At 53.1% G+C, this 16,640-nt stretch overlaps 4 protein-coding genes across 5 annotated transcripts; 2 read left to right on the forward strand and 2 right to left on the reverse strand.

The window, feature by feature from the left end:
- The first annotated feature begins 994 nt into the window (after window positions 1–994).
- On the forward strand, window positions 995–3,696 carry LOC120704512 (aspartyl protease family protein 1-like). 2 transcript variants are annotated; one of them, XM_039988934.1, is made up of 7 exons: window positions 1,008–1,591; window positions 1,705–2,322; window positions 2,401–2,536; window positions 2,632–2,717; window positions 2,801–2,970; window positions 3,056–3,127; window positions 3,250–3,696. In XM_039988934.1, the coding sequence occupies exons 1-7, from the start codon at window positions 1,191–1,193 to the stop codon at window positions 3,453–3,455; spliced, it is 1,689 nt and encodes a 562-aa protein (XP_039844868.1). In that variant the 5' UTR covers window positions 1,008–1,190; the 3' UTR covers window positions 3,456–3,696. The 2 variants fall into 2 exon arrangements, with proteins under 2 accessions (XP_039844866.1, XP_039844868.1); XM_039988932.1 differs by having other exon boundaries at window positions 995–1,591; window positions 1,705–2,536.
- A 7-nt stretch (window positions 3,697–3,703) lies between these two features.
- Window positions 3,704–11,091, reverse strand: LOC120702292 (putative laccase-9). Its single transcript, XM_039986011.1, has 4 exons — window positions 10,804–11,091; window positions 5,408–5,559; window positions 4,060–5,309; window positions 3,704–3,948 (listed from the first exon to the last, which is right to left on the reverse strand). The coding sequence occupies exons 1-4, from the start codon at window positions 11,089–11,091 to the stop codon at window positions 3,860–3,862; spliced, it is 1,779 nt and encodes a 592-aa protein (XP_039841945.1). The 3' UTR covers window positions 3,704–3,859.
- Window positions 11,092–11,125: 34 nt separating this feature from the next.
- LOC120705263 (expansin-A29-like) lies at window positions 11,126–12,172 on the forward strand. The gene is made up of 2 exons (XM_039989713.1): window positions 11,126–11,261; window positions 11,332–12,172. The coding sequence occupies exons 1-2, from the start codon at window positions 11,126–11,128 to the stop codon at window positions 11,964–11,966; spliced, it is 771 nt and encodes a 256-aa protein (XP_039845647.1). The 3' UTR covers window positions 11,967–12,172.
- A 903-nt stretch (window positions 12,173–13,075) lies between these two features.
- On the reverse strand, window positions 13,076–15,392 carry LOC120705264 (putative UPF0496 protein 2). The gene is made up of 2 exons (XM_039989714.1): window positions 15,232–15,392; window positions 13,076–14,493 (listed from the first exon to the last, which is right to left on the reverse strand). The coding sequence occupies exons 1-2, from the start codon at window positions 15,287–15,289 to the stop codon at window positions 13,286–13,288; spliced, it is 1,266 nt and encodes a 421-aa protein (XP_039845648.1). The 5' UTR covers window positions 15,290–15,392; the 3' UTR covers window positions 13,076–13,285.
- Between the last annotated feature and the right edge of the window lie 1,248 nt (window positions 15,393–16,640).

Genomic DNA, 16,640 nt, shown 5'->3' on the forward strand with positions numbered 1-16,640 from the left:
CTGCGTGGCACTCGGCAAAGAGGTGTTTGCCGAGTGTCCCCTTGTGGGCACTCGGCAAACAATAACGGCCGTGACAGGCAACGGGCGCGGCGAGCGTATGCAGCATACACGTGAGGCTGTGTGCCGAGTGCTGCCCGCGTGTCACTCGGCAAAGACAGGTTTGCCGAGTGTTTGTAAACAGGCACTCGGCAAAGCAAATCTTTGCCGAGTGTCGTTTTTTTGCCGAGTGTCTTTCGGTAGGCACTCGGCAAATTGTAACTTTGCCGAGTGCTCGATATATTGCTCTCGGCAACACCTTCAGCACTCGGCAAATGTCGGGTTTCCGGTAGGTATGGCTCATATATGGTCGTGAGGTGCCAAACTTTTTCCGTCGTTTCCCGCGTTCTTTCGCTCTCTCACACCGTGGACAAGACGGCAGTACTGTTGGGCCCGGGGGCAGGTAGTCAACAAAGACGTACCGGAAGGTAAGGTAAGCACTTACTAGCTTCCAATATAAATTCCACACCAGCTAGCTTAATTATTACAGTAACCTCTTGACATCAACCAACGACTGGCCTTGAAGCTAATTAAGGCGGCCGGTTAATTAAAGTGCCTCATTGAATCATGGCATGTTCTTCTTCGTCGGTTTGGGGTCTAGGGGTAGGTACATGTACAATCTTAGTTGCAACAGCAACAGAGAAGGATCATGCTTCATGCATCATCCGTATTCCGTACCTATAGACTCACATGCTGGGACAACACGATCGACAGAGCTACGTTGACAAAGCTACCAAGTGTCAAGTCCAACTCCCAGCTTACCATACAAGTCCTTCCCATTACAAAATATCATGCCAATTCATTTTCCCTGTCGCGTGATCTAATCTTCACCGATTGAAGGGCTTCTCATAAATTGTAGAAAAGACAAGGACCTTAAGGTAAAATGTTTACCTGCGACAAGGACTAGCGCGACCGCGACGGAGTCGTACGCGGCGCCGGCGGACACGATCACACACGACCGGACCTCGCCGTCCTCCACACGCCGCCGGCCAACTGGCCAAGCCACTCCGCTCACCGTTCCTCTCCATCTCCATCGCCGCTCCTCACCGTTGACGAAAGCACCACACGGGAGGGGAGACTTTGACTCCTCCCTCCGGTCCTCCTCCTCCCGGCCTCGCTCGCTCTACGCGGCTGGCTGCTCCGTCTAAAGATGGATGCCGGGTAAGCTTCAGCGATCCACCAACCTCAGCTCACTATCCTCATCTTGCCGCCTCTGCACGTCTCTCCACCTCATGGCTCGCTCTCGCTCCAACCGCTACCGCCAGGACCTGTTCGTCGCCGTCGCCGTCGCCGTCGCCGTCGCGGCGTGTCTTGCCGTCGGGGAGGCGGCGTCCTTCGTCGGCTTCGACCTCCACCACCGCACCTCCCCGGTGGTCCGGCGCTGGGCGGAGGCGCGGGGCCACCACGCCCTCGCCGCGGAGTGGCCGGCTAAAGGCTCGCCGGAGTACTACTCCGAGCTCTCCCGCCATGACCGCGCCCGCCGCGGCCTCGCCGGCGCCGGCGACCAACTCCTGACCTTCGGTGATGGCAACGCAACCGTCCAATACCTCGGATTGTGAGTCTCATCGGAATACGAATGCTACATACGGGTCATGCATCATAAATTGGAAACCATGCATCAATCCACCAAGAACGAACACGGCACGATCGAATTCCACTTGTTTGCAGCTTGTACTACGCGTTGGTGGCGCTGGGCACGCCGAACGCGACGTTCCTGGTGGCGCTGGACACCGGCAGCGACCTCTTCTGGGTGCCCTGCGACTGCAAGCAGTGCGCGCCGCTGCCCAACAACGGCACGGCGGAGGGCGTGCCGCCGCTCCGCGAGTACAGCCCGAGGCGGTCGTCGACGAGCACGCCGGTGACGTGCGAGAGCCCGCTCTGCGACCGGCCCAACGCCTGCGGCGCCGCCACCAACGGCAGCTGCCCGTACGGCGTCCGCTACGTGTCCGCCAACACCTCCTCCTCCGGGGTGCTCGTCCAGGACGTGCTCCACCTCACCCGGGAGGGTCCCGGCCCCGGCGCCGCCGCGGAGCCCCTGCAGGCTCCCGTCGTGTTCGGGTGCGGGCGGGTGCAGACGGGCGCGTTCCTCGACGGCGGCGGCTTCGACGGCCTGCTGGGGCTCGGCATGGACAGGGTGTCCGTGCCCAGCGTGCTCGCCGCCCGCGGCCTCGTCGCGTCCGACAGCTTCTCCATGTGCTTCGGCGACGACGGCGTTGGCCGGATCAACTTCGGCGACGCCGGCAGCCGCGGCCAAGCCGAGACGCCATTCATCCCGAGGACCACCCAGTCAGTTGCTGCTCTGTCTGTTAAGTACCTCATAACCACTTGCTTGCTGATTGATCCGTCAAATAAAATATTCTGCAGCCCGACGTACAACGTGAGCTTCACGACGATCAACGTCGGCAGCGAGTCGGCGCCGGTGGAGTTCGCCGCCGTCATGGACTCCGGCACGTCCTTAACCTACCTCAACGACCCGGAGTACACGGCGCTCGGCACCAGTGTACGTAAAAAACTTCTCCACTCGTCGAATGTTGTGCGTCGATTGGCACCTGAAAGATTCAGCATGCATGAAATCTCTGTTGGATTGGATTGCAGTTCAACTCTCGGATTCGCGAGAGGAGGGCCAACTTCAGCAGCGGATCTGCAGGCCGTTTCCCCTTCGAGTACTGCTACACACTCAGGTAAGCGCGCGTAACCACCATTGCCGACCCTTGGCTCTGACGACCTGCGACCGTCTCTCTGATCATCTGCGGTTGCTGTGCAGCCCTGACCAAAGGGAGTTGGATCTCCCGGTGGTGAGCCTGACGGCGGCGGGGGGAGCACTGTTCCCGGTCACCGACCCGATCATCGGGGTCTCCGACGGGGCCAGCGCCCGTCCCATCGGTTACTGCCTGGCCGTCGTCAAGAACGACATCCCCATCAACATCGTCGGCCGTAAGCTCCCTTCTCCGCTGTTCCCCCTTTACCAGCGGTGTGAGCAGTGAACTGACGGTGACCAACCTGATCGATATGGATGCAGTGAACTTCATGACCGGGCTCAAAGTAGTGTTCGACCGGGAGAGGTCCGTCCTGGGCTGGCAGGAATTCGACTGTAAGATCGACCACGCACCTCTCGTCGCCGCATCACCATACTCAATCAAATCCACCGTCCTGTCTGGAATTCTGAATGTCTTGTTCCGAATCCGATCGACCTGACACGACAATCACCTGCAGGTTACAAGAACGCCAGAGTGGCGGACGGACCGGGCGGGAGCCCAAGCCCCGCGCCGGCGCCGACGAAGCTCACGCCGCGGCAGAACGACGCCACCAGCGGGTACCCCGGCGCGGCGCCCGTGCCGCGGCCGCCGTCCGCCGGCTCGCGCGGAGGGATCTCCCTGCTGCTCCCTCTGCTGCTGGGCGCTGCTGCCGCCCTTGTCTGACGCTCGCCAACGGCTTCTTCTTCTTCTTCCAGAGTTGCCGTGTATATATACACATACAGATACTGCTCGACTCCGATTCAGAGTTCAGATTTTGGAATTAGGATTAGGTTTGCAGGTTGCCGTGTATATTGGAGACGAAATTTCTTGGTGGTGACTGATGAGGGGAGGGCCATTTCGTGATCATATACTACTCATATATATTTCGTATACGAATAAACGTATAGTTGACACATTCTTGCGATGCTCCATAGCAACAGTATGCAGAGTTTCAAGACTTGTTGTCAATTGCAGTCATCATGCTCTGAAACCATGAATGATAAATAATGTGATCTAAATTCGCTCTAACATGTCAGAGTGGACAATCGATTTTCTGCGACTTTGCTTTATTGTCATGCAACAGTGCACTAGGAATTTCTGCCGTCTTTGACGATGAACACGGTGTCCATTCCCCACACGACGTGGCAATCGAAGTGGCAATGCATGAACCACACCCCTGAATTGAAGGAACAAGCAAAAGCAGCACCAATGATCACACCCTCCGTTTCGCAATGTAAGTCCATAGCAGCCGATGAGACCGTACAGATTCAGAGAAATGGTTACCTACCGGGATTTGTCGCTCGGAAGCGGATCGCCGCCCAGCCGCCTTTGGGCACGGCCACCGTGTTCTGCCGCGGCGGGTCAGCCAGGTTGTAGCCGGCGGGGTCCCGGCCCTCGTCGAAGTTGCCGAGCCCCCGCCCCACCACGTAGAAGCTGAACCCGTGCAGGTGCATGGGGTGGCTCTCCGTGCCAAGCACCGCCGTGTCCTGGAACACCACCTCCACGGCGGCGCCGTGCTCGAGCACCTTCACCCTGGTGCCCCGCTCCGTGAACGGCCCGACGAGCCCCGCCGCCGGGATCCCCGGGTCGGTGAAGTTGAAGCGGGACGGCGGCTCGTCGGGGAAGTCCGCGTCGTACACGCCGCGGGCGGCGCCGCGGTAGTAGGCGCCGAGGATGTCGCCGGCGGCGGGGTTCTGGAAGCTCACGTTGTTGAGGCTCGCCGCGAGGCGGTCGCCGCGGGGGCCGGCGCACGACGTCGCGTTCGGCGCGGCGCAGGGGAGCAGGTTCACGGCCATCGTCACGAGCAGGCGCTCGTCGACGGCCGGCAGGGCGGCGGGGAACACCGGCGGGGCGGGCGACGCGTCCGCGTACTCCAGGATGGCCGTGGCGGTGCTGTTGTTGAAGTCGACGTTGGTGTTGGAAGCGAAGGTCCGCGCGGCCATGTAGTACCGCCCGCCGGCGGCGTGGAGGAGCGCGTCGACGGTCTGGCCCGAGGCGACCATGATGTGGTCTGCGGGAAAGGGCTTGGCGTAGCGGGCGTCGGTGGCGACGACGGTGAGGCGGTGCCCGGCGACGGCGAAGAACATGTCGTTGGTGAGCCCGGCGTTGATCACCCGGAGCAGGTACGTCCTGCCGCGCTCCACGCGCACCCTGACGGTGCCGGGCGTGGAGCACGGGAACAGGTCGCCGGGCTCGCCGTTGATGGTGGTGGCGTCCGAAGGCCTGACGTCGCGGCCGGTGTCCTCCAGGAGCTGGTTCGCGTCGTCGTCCCGCCACCACTCGCCGAGGATGATGGGTGGCGTCTCCTCCACCGCGGCAGATTGCGCGAAGGGGAAGGCGGCGCCGCGCTTGGGGAGGACGACGATGGCGCCGTGGACGGTGGCGCGGTCGAAGCCGGTGTGGGCGTGCCACCAGAGCGTGCCCTCTTCCTGGGAGAGGATGACGCGGTAGGCGAAGGCGGCGCCGGGCTGGATGGGGCACTGCGTGACGTATTCCGGCCCGTCGGACCACGGGTTCCGCGGCTGGTCCACGCCGTGCCTGCACGAGATGAGCAGCCAGCAGGTTGGTGCACGAGAGCGTGGACGCCATGCATGACGAAGGATGGTATGGTAGCCTGTGCCTGGAAGAAGTAGTGCCAGTGGATGACGATGTTCTTGTCGCCATGGTTGCGGACGTTGACGACGAGGACGTCGCCCCTGCTCGCGCGGATGGTCGGCCCGGGGAACTGCCCGTTCACGGTCAGGATGCTCCTCTGCCGGCACAGCCTCCTGACGACAACCTTCTCTATCTGCCAAGCAAAAAGACAGTACGCCCACCATTGCTACTTGCTAGTTAATTTTTCAACTCTAACCAACCCGCCCCACTATAAGCGGGTAACCCATAAAAACCCATAAGTTCTACTATACAGAGGAATTTAGTGGTTCTACACTTAATGTGGGGACCACATATATGTCTAGCCACACTACTTTGCACAGAGTATCTGTCAGTCATATTGACTCATCTCTAAAAATTTCAGTCAATTTCGATAAAATTTTATAGTGTGAACACGAGGTTTTAATTTCAGGGTCCGGCTCTTGATGTGGAGCCCACGTGTAGTTCTAGCCACGCTACTTTGCACAGAGTAGCTGCCAGTCGTACTGAGTCACCTCCAACAAATTTCAGTCAATTTCGATAAAATTTTATAATGTGAACACGAGATTTTAATTCTAGGGTCCGGCTCTTGATGTGGAGCCCACGTGTAGTTCTAGCCACGCTGCTTTGCACAGAGTAGCTGCCAGTCGTACTGAGTCATCTCCAACAAATTTCATTCAATTTCGATAAAATTTTATAGTGTGAACGCGAGGTTTTAATTCTAGGGTTCGGCTCTTGATGTGGAGCCAACGTGTAGTTCTAGCCACGCTGCTTTGCACAGAGTAGCTGCCAGTCGTACTGAGTCATCTCCAACAAATTTCAGTCAATTTCGATAAAATTTTATAGTGTGAACGCGAGGTTTTAATTCCAGGGTCCGGCTCTTCATGTGGAGCCCACAGGTAGTTCTAGCCACACTGCTTTGCACAAAATAGCTGCCAGTCGTACTGAGTCATCTCCAACAAAATTCAGTCAATTTCGATAAAATTTTCTGATATAAACACGTGGTTTTAATTTCAGAGTCCAGCCCTCACGTGGGACCCACATTTATATATAGTTATACTATTTTGTAAAAAATATCCATTTCAACCCACCCCAACCCGCATCAACCCGCATTTATATAGAACCCGCCCCGACCCACCCATTAACTAATACAACCCATTTTAAATCATCCAAACACACTCCATTTCAAAACCCACCCCATAAAATCCATTTCAACCCAACCCATTAGCAGGCCTAGATGGACGAGCCGAGGAGGACCGACCGATCGAACAGAACCTAACGACGGCCGAAAACACCAGCAGAAATGCAGGATAGGACTGGACGGACTTACGAGGAACTGGTAGTGATGAACCCTGGAGCCGCCCTGCCAGGGGCGGAGACAGGGGGCAGGGGCCTGGCCCCCTATGGTTCCCAAATTTACATTGAATATTTGAATTTTGATTAAATTTTTATATAAATTAGCATGGTTGGCCCTCCTAATAATGAAAAAAACAAATTTCTGGCTCCGCCCCTGCGCCCTGCACTGCCGGGCCAAGTGCAGCAACTCCAAGGGCCAAGAACACGCCAAGGCATTGGCCGTGTAATACCGTTTTGTGCCTTATGTGATCAGGAACCTGAAACAGGGGCTCACCTTTGTTTGTACTGCAGTTTCGCCAAGCAAGTTTGGCTTCTGGTAAGCAATTGGACTTTGGGCATAATCTAAGTACCTGCGGACCAAGATGAAGGGCTTGAGGATTGGTGGACGAGAAGCTTGGAGATGCTACCTCTAGTTCAGAAACGATCAGTCGCTGCGATTCAACTATATACTACATGGAATATTTGGAAAGAGAGGAACCGAAGGATCTTTGATCAAAAGTCGTTGCAGCCACCACAAGTTTTTCAACTGATCAGAGAAGAAGTTAATCTTAGAAGGGTAGCTTGTGGCACTCCGGTGGTGTCTTAGCGCTTTCTTAATGAGTCGAGAAGATTTATTTGTTTTATGTAATCACAACTTCTTGTATTAACTGTTAACTCCTGCTTCCTCCCTTAAATGCATCGGCAGTGCTCCTGCCTAGTTTTCAAAAAAAAAAAGAACACGCCCAGCTGGAGGAACCAGAGAAGCACGGCAGGGGTCGTCGCAGCCACGGCGCCACCCATCGGCAGGGTCGCCGGATTTGGTGTTCGACGGGAACGAAATGGGGGTAAATCGATCTCTGATATATGTACTGCTATGAATCTATGAATGCTGCCAAGCGAGTTTGGAAAGTGTTTAATGGGAGATCTTTTTACTATTCTCGGGAGGATCTTAGACAAAATAATATGAGTTTTTTTTTCCTTTCCATTCAAAATACAGTTGTAGACATGCGCTCTCATCACCCTCTTGAATGCATTGAATCACACTACACGTATCTACGTGAGGCTTGATTGTCAGATCTTGAGATTGATACACTCGCTACAGATCAACAGAACCTGTATCGAAACGTTATATGGCTTTCTATAAAAGCAGGACTTGTTCTGGTTCAACAAAAAAAAAAAGATACACTCACCACAGATGTCTATTGTCAACAGATAGGTTGCTTACGACTCGCAGCATGACAAAAGTCGATTCCAATTATTTATGACTGGAGCCTGGAGGGAGTGAATAATCACTTCACTAACAAGCTAAGATATTGCTTGGTTCTTAAGTGTTTGAAATATTTAACTAGAGCAATTATTCATTCCCTTCAATCATATATAAGTGACTTTGCGGAGCTGTCAACTGTTCTAAATTTTGGTTGCATGCTACTTTTATGTGTTGAGTTTAAAAATCATAAAGTATATTTATCTTCAAATGTAGTTTCATAGAAATAGACTTTTGCTATTTATTTATAAAAATTTTATAACAATAAGTATGTTAATATCCAAAAGGCCACATATTTCTGACAGGAGAGTAGTTTTTTTTGAGGATAAGATAGAGTAGTTTAGCCTTTGACGTGTGTATTTACCAAGTGTGCATCTCAATTTAAGGTAACTTATTAGGGCAAATGCATTAGTACATGTGAACTATTCTCATGGGTCAATATAGGAATTCTAAAGACTAGTACAGTGACCGTGTGTTGCTACGGATAATATAATAGACCTACGTAGTATCATCAACTTTGTGTTCATTCACTGCATGTATAGGTCGTGCCGTAATTGTGCGATACATTGATTGTTCGTGTTCCGATTGGAATTTTGATTGATTTGTCTAGGTTCCGATTAGGATTCCGATTGATTTATCCGTGTTCCGATTGACAGATCAAGAAAACATAGCTTGCTTTAGAAATAGTGTTCGATGCACAAACCTACGACTAAGAAAGAGATAAACAAAATCATAAATGCTTTCTCAGATCATAAATATAATTCACTGAGACTCCGGCATGGTCTCCATGGGTCAATTTGACAAAAAAAATGTTCATAAAACTATATTGTTTCAAATAAAGATAATTATCTATATTGTGAAAGCATATTTCATAATAACAAAAATCTATAACCATCGACTTTTTAATGCTAGTCATGTAAGAATCCTCAAAACGGTAAGCTCAAACAAATACCGGCAATGTGAAGAAAGATAATACGTGCGGTGGACTTGAACCAACTAAGTACTACTAGTACGAAACCAAAGTCAGCGCAGGGCTTGAAAGTACAATAGGTACGGTTGAAGAAAACAACGGTTGACTTAACTACAAATCAATCACTGAAGGAACAGCATGAGCTCCTTAGCTTAGCTGATGGTCTATCCGCTGACCCATGTTACCTCCCTCTGATTGGCCTGCTAAGCCTAGGCACCGCAATTTCCCAGCCACAAGCCTAGTCACTCCATCACTGTTCACATTTGGGTTAATTCCCCCGCAGGATTGTGTTCTTGTGCAGAGCCTGGATGGAATACGTTTCCATTTTCTAAAAACAAAAATCCAACGGCTACTACTTCATGTAAAAGAACATTGTAATTCTTTTGTTCTGATGATGAGATTCATCCACTGAACTGAAGAATTTGGTCCTGATAGGTAATGGAACAATTTTGTCAGTCTGATATTTGGTTAGAGAACCTGTATATAGTACATCCAAATCATTCACTGAAAAGCTAGGATCCAGGAGCCCCAAATGTGAAATGGGATAACTTGGAGGCTGCATTTCCATGCATGTGCCTCAGCGCCCTCATTTCTCAACGGTACAGATATATATAAAAAAAACACATGCAAACGTTGGGTTTGTTTGGACCCGGTGCCGCATATGCAAAACTTGATAAGGTAATCTTATCTCAACATGCCAAAAGCTGCATCTCACTCAACCTGTTTCGTTTGGGTACCAGATTAATCCAGCACGTAGCGGCGCCGTGCAATCATTGTGCCTGCGTGAATCGTCCAAGCAGCAGCAGCATTGCTTAGAGCAACTCCAGCGGAGAGACTAAATTTGAGCCCTTATATTACTTTTAGGAGCCAGCTTATAAAAATTTAGGGGCTTCAAACTCCAGCAGGGTGACTAAATTTAGAGGGCCTCCAGTTCTAGGGATTCTGGACCAAAATTTAGTGGCCTCCCCAAAATGGGGGTTCGTATAGGAGCCCGGTTGGAGATGTTTTTTCTACTGAGAGACTAAAACAAGAGATAGAGTCCCATTTAAGGGCCCGGCTGGAGTTGCTCTTAGGCAACGGGCATGCATATGCAGTGGAAATCTCTTGCTGTCTCAACACTGAACTCGTGCGAACTCTCAGGTCAAATGTTACTAGTGCAGTGAAGTCAATCGCAGAAGCCTGAACCTCACTCGATCCGTATCTTACCTACTTGGTCAACAACCAGTAGCCTTCACTGCAACTGAAAGTCTGAATCAACCACACCAATTCAATCTCTCCTTGTGCATGCGGATCAGAACTCGGAACGGAAGAGATTATTTTCATGTCACCAGAAAAAGAAACGAGAAATCGTTAGAGTATAATGAATGCAATCCGCCAACCGACTGATCTTGTTTGGAGCTTGTCGATTTGCGGTGGCTGCAGGGGGGCACAGAGCTCCGGATGGGGGTCCATGTGCTCCATGTTCAGGTTCAGGTTCACGTCCATCTTCTCTTGCTCGGCTGCTCGTCTCGTCTCGGATTGGCCATGTGCTTCGCCTCCCTTCCTTTCTGCGTCCTGCTGCACAGGCCACTCCATGCTGCTGCTAGTGCACGGCCTCTAGTGGTTTCGTGGCGGACGCAGAGCGGTGGCTGCGAACCCCAGCCTGAACACGATCACGCCAGAGCAGAGCGGAGAAAGCAGTAAAGGGAGGGCACGGTCGGCGCAGGCATGGCGTTTCCCCGGATCCCCTGTTCTCCGACGAGCAGAACATGGGATGGACGGAGGGGCCGGCGGAGGCGGTCCTCGGCCACGCCCTCCCTTGACGCACACGGTCCATTGCCTCACCGCCCTACTCTTGTCTCTTGGGTCTTGGCATGGCATGCCATCAGAGTCCAAGGCGAGACGACGCAGCGGCACATGCCGTAGCTTGTTCCTCCGTACACGCTGTCCTTAGCTTTGCCACCGCGCAAGTCACGCAGTTGCAGGCTGCGCGGCCACATCACATGCACGTGCCGCCCATCTCTCGCGTGCGCGAGCAATATAAGCACCATGGCCGGCCAGGCCCCCGCATGGTCGTGCTCAGCAGCTGCAGTTGCACGGCTCACCTTCACCTCACCTCTAGAGCTTTCTTCCAGCTTCATTGCCGGCCGTGCAGACAGAGCATACCCAGAGCAGATGGCCCTCGCCGTCGCGCTGGTGGTGGTCGCATGCGCGCTCGCCGCCGCCTCGACGGCCGGAGCGCAGGAGCCGTTCGGCTGGAGCAAGGGCACCGCCACGTTCTACGGCGGCAGCGACGCCTCCGGCACCATGGGTACGTAAGGTGTTCCACCCTTTTCTTCTCGAATCGCGGCGGCGACTGATACGCCGCCGACTCGCCGCAGGCGGCGCGTGCGGGTACGGGAACCTGTACACGCAGGGCTACGGGACGCGGAACGCGGCGCTGAGCACGGCGCTCTTCAACGACGGCGCCTCCTGCGGGCGGTGCTTCAAGCTCACCTGCGACGCGCGCGCCGACCCGCAGTGGTGCCGCCGGGGCACCTCCGTCACCATCACGGCCACCAACTTCTGCCCGCCCAACTACGCGCTGCCCTCCGACGACGGCGGCTGGTGCAACCCGCCGCGGCAGCACTTCGACATGGCGCAGCCGGCGTGGGAGAAGATCGGCGTCTACCGCGGCGGGATCGTGCCCGTGCTCTTCCGCCGCGTGCCCTGCCGGCGCCACGGCGGGGTGCGCTTCACGGTGGCCGGCCGGGACTACTTCGAGCTCGTGCTGCCGACCAACGTGGCCGCCGCCGGCGCCGTGCGGGCCATGGAGGTGCGGGGCTCCCGCACCGCCGGTTGGCTCACCATGTCGCGGAACTGGGGCGCCAACTGGCAGTCGCTGGCCTACCTCAACGGCCAAGGGCTCTCGTTCCGGGTCACCACCGACGACGGCCAGACCATCGAGTTCGCCGACGTCGTGCCGCCGTCCTGGACGTTCGGCCAGAGCTACGCCAGCAGGCTGCAGTTCAAGTAGATCGATTATTGGCATGTCATGGCCGGGCCGAGCAGAGCTAATTTGAATGAATATAAACTAGGTCGGCAGTGGCGTGCTTTCTGGTGGTCTGCCCATCATCATCATCATCATCATCAGTGATCAGTTAGCTGCCCGCCCAAGCGTAAGGGCTCGGCCCAGCACCCAGAATCTCTCTGCTCTGCGCCTCTGCTTGTACTGTCAGCGTCGCCGGCCTTTTCTTGTTCTCCAACTAGCCGCTTTCGCCTTCTTGTGTGTAATCTTGCGTATCCTTGATAATCAACTTGAGAGTATTTATATATGTGTTGGTTCAGGCGACAAGCAGAATTTCCGATCAAATACTTGGGACATTCCACTGTTACTATACAGGCTACAGAGAACAGACATATAAGGAATCACTGTCACTGGTTGGTTGATTCAGTCGTTTATATGCTCCCTGCCTAAAAACAAGATCCACTCAACTTGAGTGGTTGCATGACACCAACAAAGATCAACCTCACATTGGTTATGAATGTCTGATGTCACTCTCTCTACCTAGGTTGGGCAATCAAATCTGCTTATGATATAGGTATTAGGTGGCTGAGTTATTAGAACAATAAAATAACAATTCTCATAAAACAAAAAGGTGATGTAGCTCAGATGGTAGAACGCTCGCTTAGCATGCGAGAGGTACGGGGATCGATATCGCGCATCTCCATTTTGTGTTTTTTTTTTCCCGCTTATTCCTGAATCCCTGCGTTTTTCCAATTCAGTTGCTCGTCGGCGTTCCTTTTTGTTTTGTGCAAACTGCAGTGTCACACCTAACTTCAGTTAGAGATGATGACAGGTTGCAAATGTTTGGAGATCAGGGAGCTAGCAACTTCACAAATGAAATTTCAAAAACCATGCAACTGCATGCGATTCAGATTTCTAAACCTTATACTTTGCTATGCTGTCAGAACAAGTTCATTCAGAAAGGAGACACAAGGAAAACTATTTCCCTTTGTATACGATTGAGGTCAGTGGCGATACCTAGTATTTCACATAGGGTATATCATGATATTTTCTTTTTCACTTGTAATTCAGTATAACCCATGTATAATTTGGCAATAAAATTTAAATTTCACCGAAACATTCACTGGTAGTTGTTTGTACTCTATACACGGTTGTACGCAACTGCCACGAAAAAAACTCGTGCTCTACTGTACATATAAGATTCAATCAGCCTGAATTGTTATTCACATCTCTACTCTACAATCATCATATGAACAGTAGTTAACAACAGATCAATCGACAGACTAATGGTCTGTTTCCTTTTCTCTCTCTCGACAGTCAACACAAGGTTAGTTTTGGGACGGCGTCGCCTCCGGCGACGGCAAGCCTCCCGTCATCTGGTGCGCCACCATCCTCCTGCTCCGGTTGATGGTGATGAGGCAGAGGCAGACGTGCTCCTCCAGCTCTTCCAGCTGCGCCCTCAGGTCCTCCTCGCACTCCGCCTCCTCCCTCGCCACCTCCCGCAGCAGCGGCCGCTCGCCGCGCCCGCGCACCGCGATGCGCGCCACGTCCCGCCCGTGCTCCAGCTCGTCGTGCGCGCGCCGCACCATGCGGCTCACCGTGTCCAGGTCCCGCCCCACGATGTACGCGCCGCGCGCCGCCGCGTCCACCGCCGCCCCCGCGCGCGCGTACCGCCGCTCGCTCACCCGCTCCGCCGCCCACCGCACGGCCGTCGCCGGGCCCGCGCCCGCGCCCACGACCGCCGCCGCCGCGCCCACGCCAACCACGGCGTGCGCCGCGAACACCGCCGCGGCCACCACGGCGCCCGCGCACGCCGCCAGCAGCGCCGCCGCCGCCGTGCCCCGAGCCACGCGCACCGCCCGGGCGAGCCTCCGGAGCCGCCGCTGCGCCGCGGCCAGGCGCTTGGCGAGCAGGCCGCACCGCTCGTGCACCTCGTGGAACCCGGTCAGGCACCCCGGCGAGAGCGGGTTGTCGAGGCGGACGTGCTCCGCGATCGCGTCCCTCGCGGCGGCGACGTCGTCCCCGCCGCCGCCGTCCAGCCGCGCGAGCAGCCGGCGGAGCGTGAGGTGGTGCCGCCTCGCCGCGCCGATGGCGGTGAGCAGCGCGGAGAATGCCTCGCAGGCCTCCTGCGTCACGTCGAAGTACTCGATCAGCAGGGTCTCCACACGGCGGCGCCGCCGCCGCAGCTGGCGACCGCTCCGTCCCCGTCCCCGCCCCCGCACGAGCACCTCGGGGCTCGGCTCCAACACGAAGTCATCAAGAACGGTGTAGGAGCAGGACTGCTCCAAGGCCCCCGCCGTGTCGGTCTCGTCGTCGTCGTGGCGCGGGCAGTCCTTGACGCTGGACTTGGACGACGACTGCTTGAAGGACAAGGCCTGACGGCTGAGGTGGCGGTGCGCGTGCGACCAGAGGTCGAGGAAAGACTTGGACTTGAAGGCGCTGTCGTACTCCTCGTCGACGTCGAGGGGGCTGCGCGGCGGTTGCCTCGCCGGAGTGCTGGAAGGGGTGGAGCTGCTCCTCTCCATGGCGTCATCAGCTGCGTTGCATCGATCGAGTCCGAGTAGGAGGTGAGACATGAGATGGAGCAACAAGCACACGTCGCAAGCAACGCAATAAGGCAAAGCAAAGAAACGTGTGGTATATATGGACAGCAAGAGAAGGCGTCAAGAAATGGATTTGAGACTCGTTTTTTTTTTTAGAAAATGATGCCGTTGCTTTACATACAAGCAGGGGTAGCAAGCTACTGTAGATAGCTACTATTATCACATTGACACCAAGTTTGCATAGGGGACTCAACAAGAAAAACATGCTTCAACTCTTTGACAAATTACAGAATATTCACAAGTTCACACAGTATTTGATTCGATTATTTTTTTGATCTTGCATAAAAGGCTAGCTAGCTTGACTATGTATACATGGACCAGCATGCATTTTCGTAAATCAATTGAATACACCAAGTGTTTTATTAACTTGAAGTATAACTAGTTGATTGCTTGATAAAAACATCAATAAGGCTGAGCTTATCAATAATAAGATGTACGTCAAGAAAAACACCCCTTCAAAGGGTAAAGACCAACTATCAGCAGCACAAACACATGGTCGAAATTAAACTGTTCTACAGTGCATTTCAGCATTTGCTATATAGTTTGGTAAAGGAAAAAAACAACATCGCTAAGAGAACAATCAACTTCCTAAAAAGGAAAAACTAAAGTTTCCAAGCTAGTAACATATAAGAACATTGTAAGACATATACTGTCATATAGAAACGACTTACTAGTTTCGATCCTGAAAATGGATCTAGGCGATGATGAAGGTGACGGCGATGACCTCATCTTGAGGTACTCACTCAAACAAAACAAAACCTCTGTCAGTCTAACCTCTCAATAATTCAACATAGCTCACCACAAGTATGATTGCGAAAGCACCAAGAATAATCCTGATGACTTTGAATACGGAACTTGAATTTTTCATATGGCATTGTGGTATTCCTCTTATATAGATAGGGATGAGTCCATGAATGCAGTGAGTGAGAGAGAGAAACAGGAGCTCTTGCAAGGCAAGAAACAAAACCCACAAGCGACCAATAGAGAGGTGGCTTCTTTCTGGAACAGACTCAAGGAAAACGATAGGGCAACACGACAGAAGGGACACGAAAGCACACGACATTCCCACCAGGCCACCCATATGTGGCTAACACGCCACTGCCTTATATACATATCTCTTGAGCAATTAACATAGGTAAACAATGGTAGAATTGTGTGCGAATACGCCAAAAAGGAACAGGAAATGTGCGGATGGATAAATGAGGATCGAGTAGTATGTTCCATTTTATCCCCCTTACCTCTCGTTCAAGACAAGAAACCAATGTATACGTGGGCGTACAAACAAGCGGCGTCGGTTGAGTAGACGCAAGACGACAGTCTAAAATGTCCTAACTCGTGGCCTCAAAAGGGAAACAAGTTACGTGGCAGTGACCATGTTTATCTGCTCTACGATCATAGCTTATTGGTAAACATTATGCACGCCCACGCAACAGCTAGCAAATGAACAACTTGTGGCTACATGCGAGGCCACGAAGCCGTTTATACAAACATTCTATGTTTGGAATGAAAACATGTGAAGAAGTAGGCAGGTACAAACCCCAGCATTACTGCTAACAATGGATATAGGTCTGTACTTTACTACTAGATATTTTGTTGGCTCAGTGACGTACCAGTGACCAGGAGGAAATGCCATTGAACCTTGTTGATATATTATATAGGTTTATTTAATTTGAACAGGAATAGTACTGGCAGAAATCTGTATTAATTAGGCGCTATATACAAACTAAGGTTTTATTATATGACTAATAGTTTATGAATGTAAGAGTACACTGTATAATATCTAGACCAGACATTATTGTAGCTGGAGCTGCGCATTAAGGTCCTTGTTGAGTGTTCGGGGAACCTGTGTTGGGTGGACCTAAAGAATAAGGCATGGGATGGGACGCCTGAGATCGGATGGGCCAGCGCTGTCAGGTGGTGGAGACATGCACGGAGGTTTGGTTCCGGCATTATTGGCGGGCGTCGATCGATCAAGATATTCTAGACTAGATGATATATATCGCCGGATGGATGGGATCCGTGTCTGCCTCGTTTGCTGCCGCGCAAACTGGTGGCTCGGGTGCCCGCCTTCATCGTCGTC

The sequence above is a fragment of the Panicum virgatum genome, chromosome 4K, assembly GCF_016808335.1.
Source record: "Panicum virgatum strain AP13 chromosome 4K, P.virgatum_v5, whole genome shotgun sequence".
Classification (NCBI taxonomy): domain Eukaryota; kingdom Viridiplantae; phylum Streptophyta; class Magnoliopsida; order Poales; family Poaceae; genus Panicum; species Panicum virgatum.

Excerpts from the sequence above, each read along its gene's own strand:
- LOC120702292 (XM_039986011.1), bottom strand. The coding sequence starts at position 11,091 with ATGAAGCTGGAAGAAAGCTCTAGAGGTGAGGTGAAGGTGAGCCGTGCA. Across the intron at positions 5,560-10,803 it reads CCAAGACCCAAGAGACAAGA|ATAGAGAAGGTTGTCGTCAG; the intron begins GTAGGGCGGTGA and ends TTTGCTTGGCAG. Across the intron at positions 5,310-5,407 it reads AAGAACATCGTCATCCACTG|GCACGGCGTGGACCAGCCGC; the intron begins GCACTACTTCTT and ends CATCTCGTGCAG.
- LOC120704512 (XM_039988932.1), top strand. The coding sequence starts at position 1,191 with ATGCCGGGTAAGCTTCAGCGATCCACCAACCTCAGCTCACTATCCTCA. Across the intron at positions 1,592-1,704 it reads ACCGTCCAATACCTCGGATT|CTTGTACTACGCGTTGGTGG; the intron begins GTGAGTCTCATC and ends ACTTGTTTGCAG. Across the intron at positions 3,128-3,249 it reads GGGCTGGCAGGAATTCGACT|GTTACAAGAACGCCAGAGTG; the intron begins GTAAGATCGACC and ends AATCACCTGCAG.
- LOC120705263 (XM_039989713.1), top strand. The coding sequence starts at position 11,126 with ATGGCCCTCGCCGTCGCGCTGGTGGTGGTCGCATGCGCGCTCGCCGCC. Across the intron at positions 11,262-11,331 it reads CGACGCCTCCGGCACCATGG|GCGGCGCGTGCGGGTACGGG; the intron begins GTACGTAAGGTG and ends GACTCGCCGCAG.
- LOC120705264 (XM_039989714.1), bottom strand. The coding sequence starts at position 15,289 with ATGAGGTCATCGCCGTCACCTTCATCATCGCCTAGATCCATTTTCAGG. Across the intron at positions 14,494-15,231 it reads CATTTTCAGGATCGAAACTA|CTGATGACGCCATGGAGAGG; the intron begins GTAAGTCGTTTC and ends GATGCAACGCAG.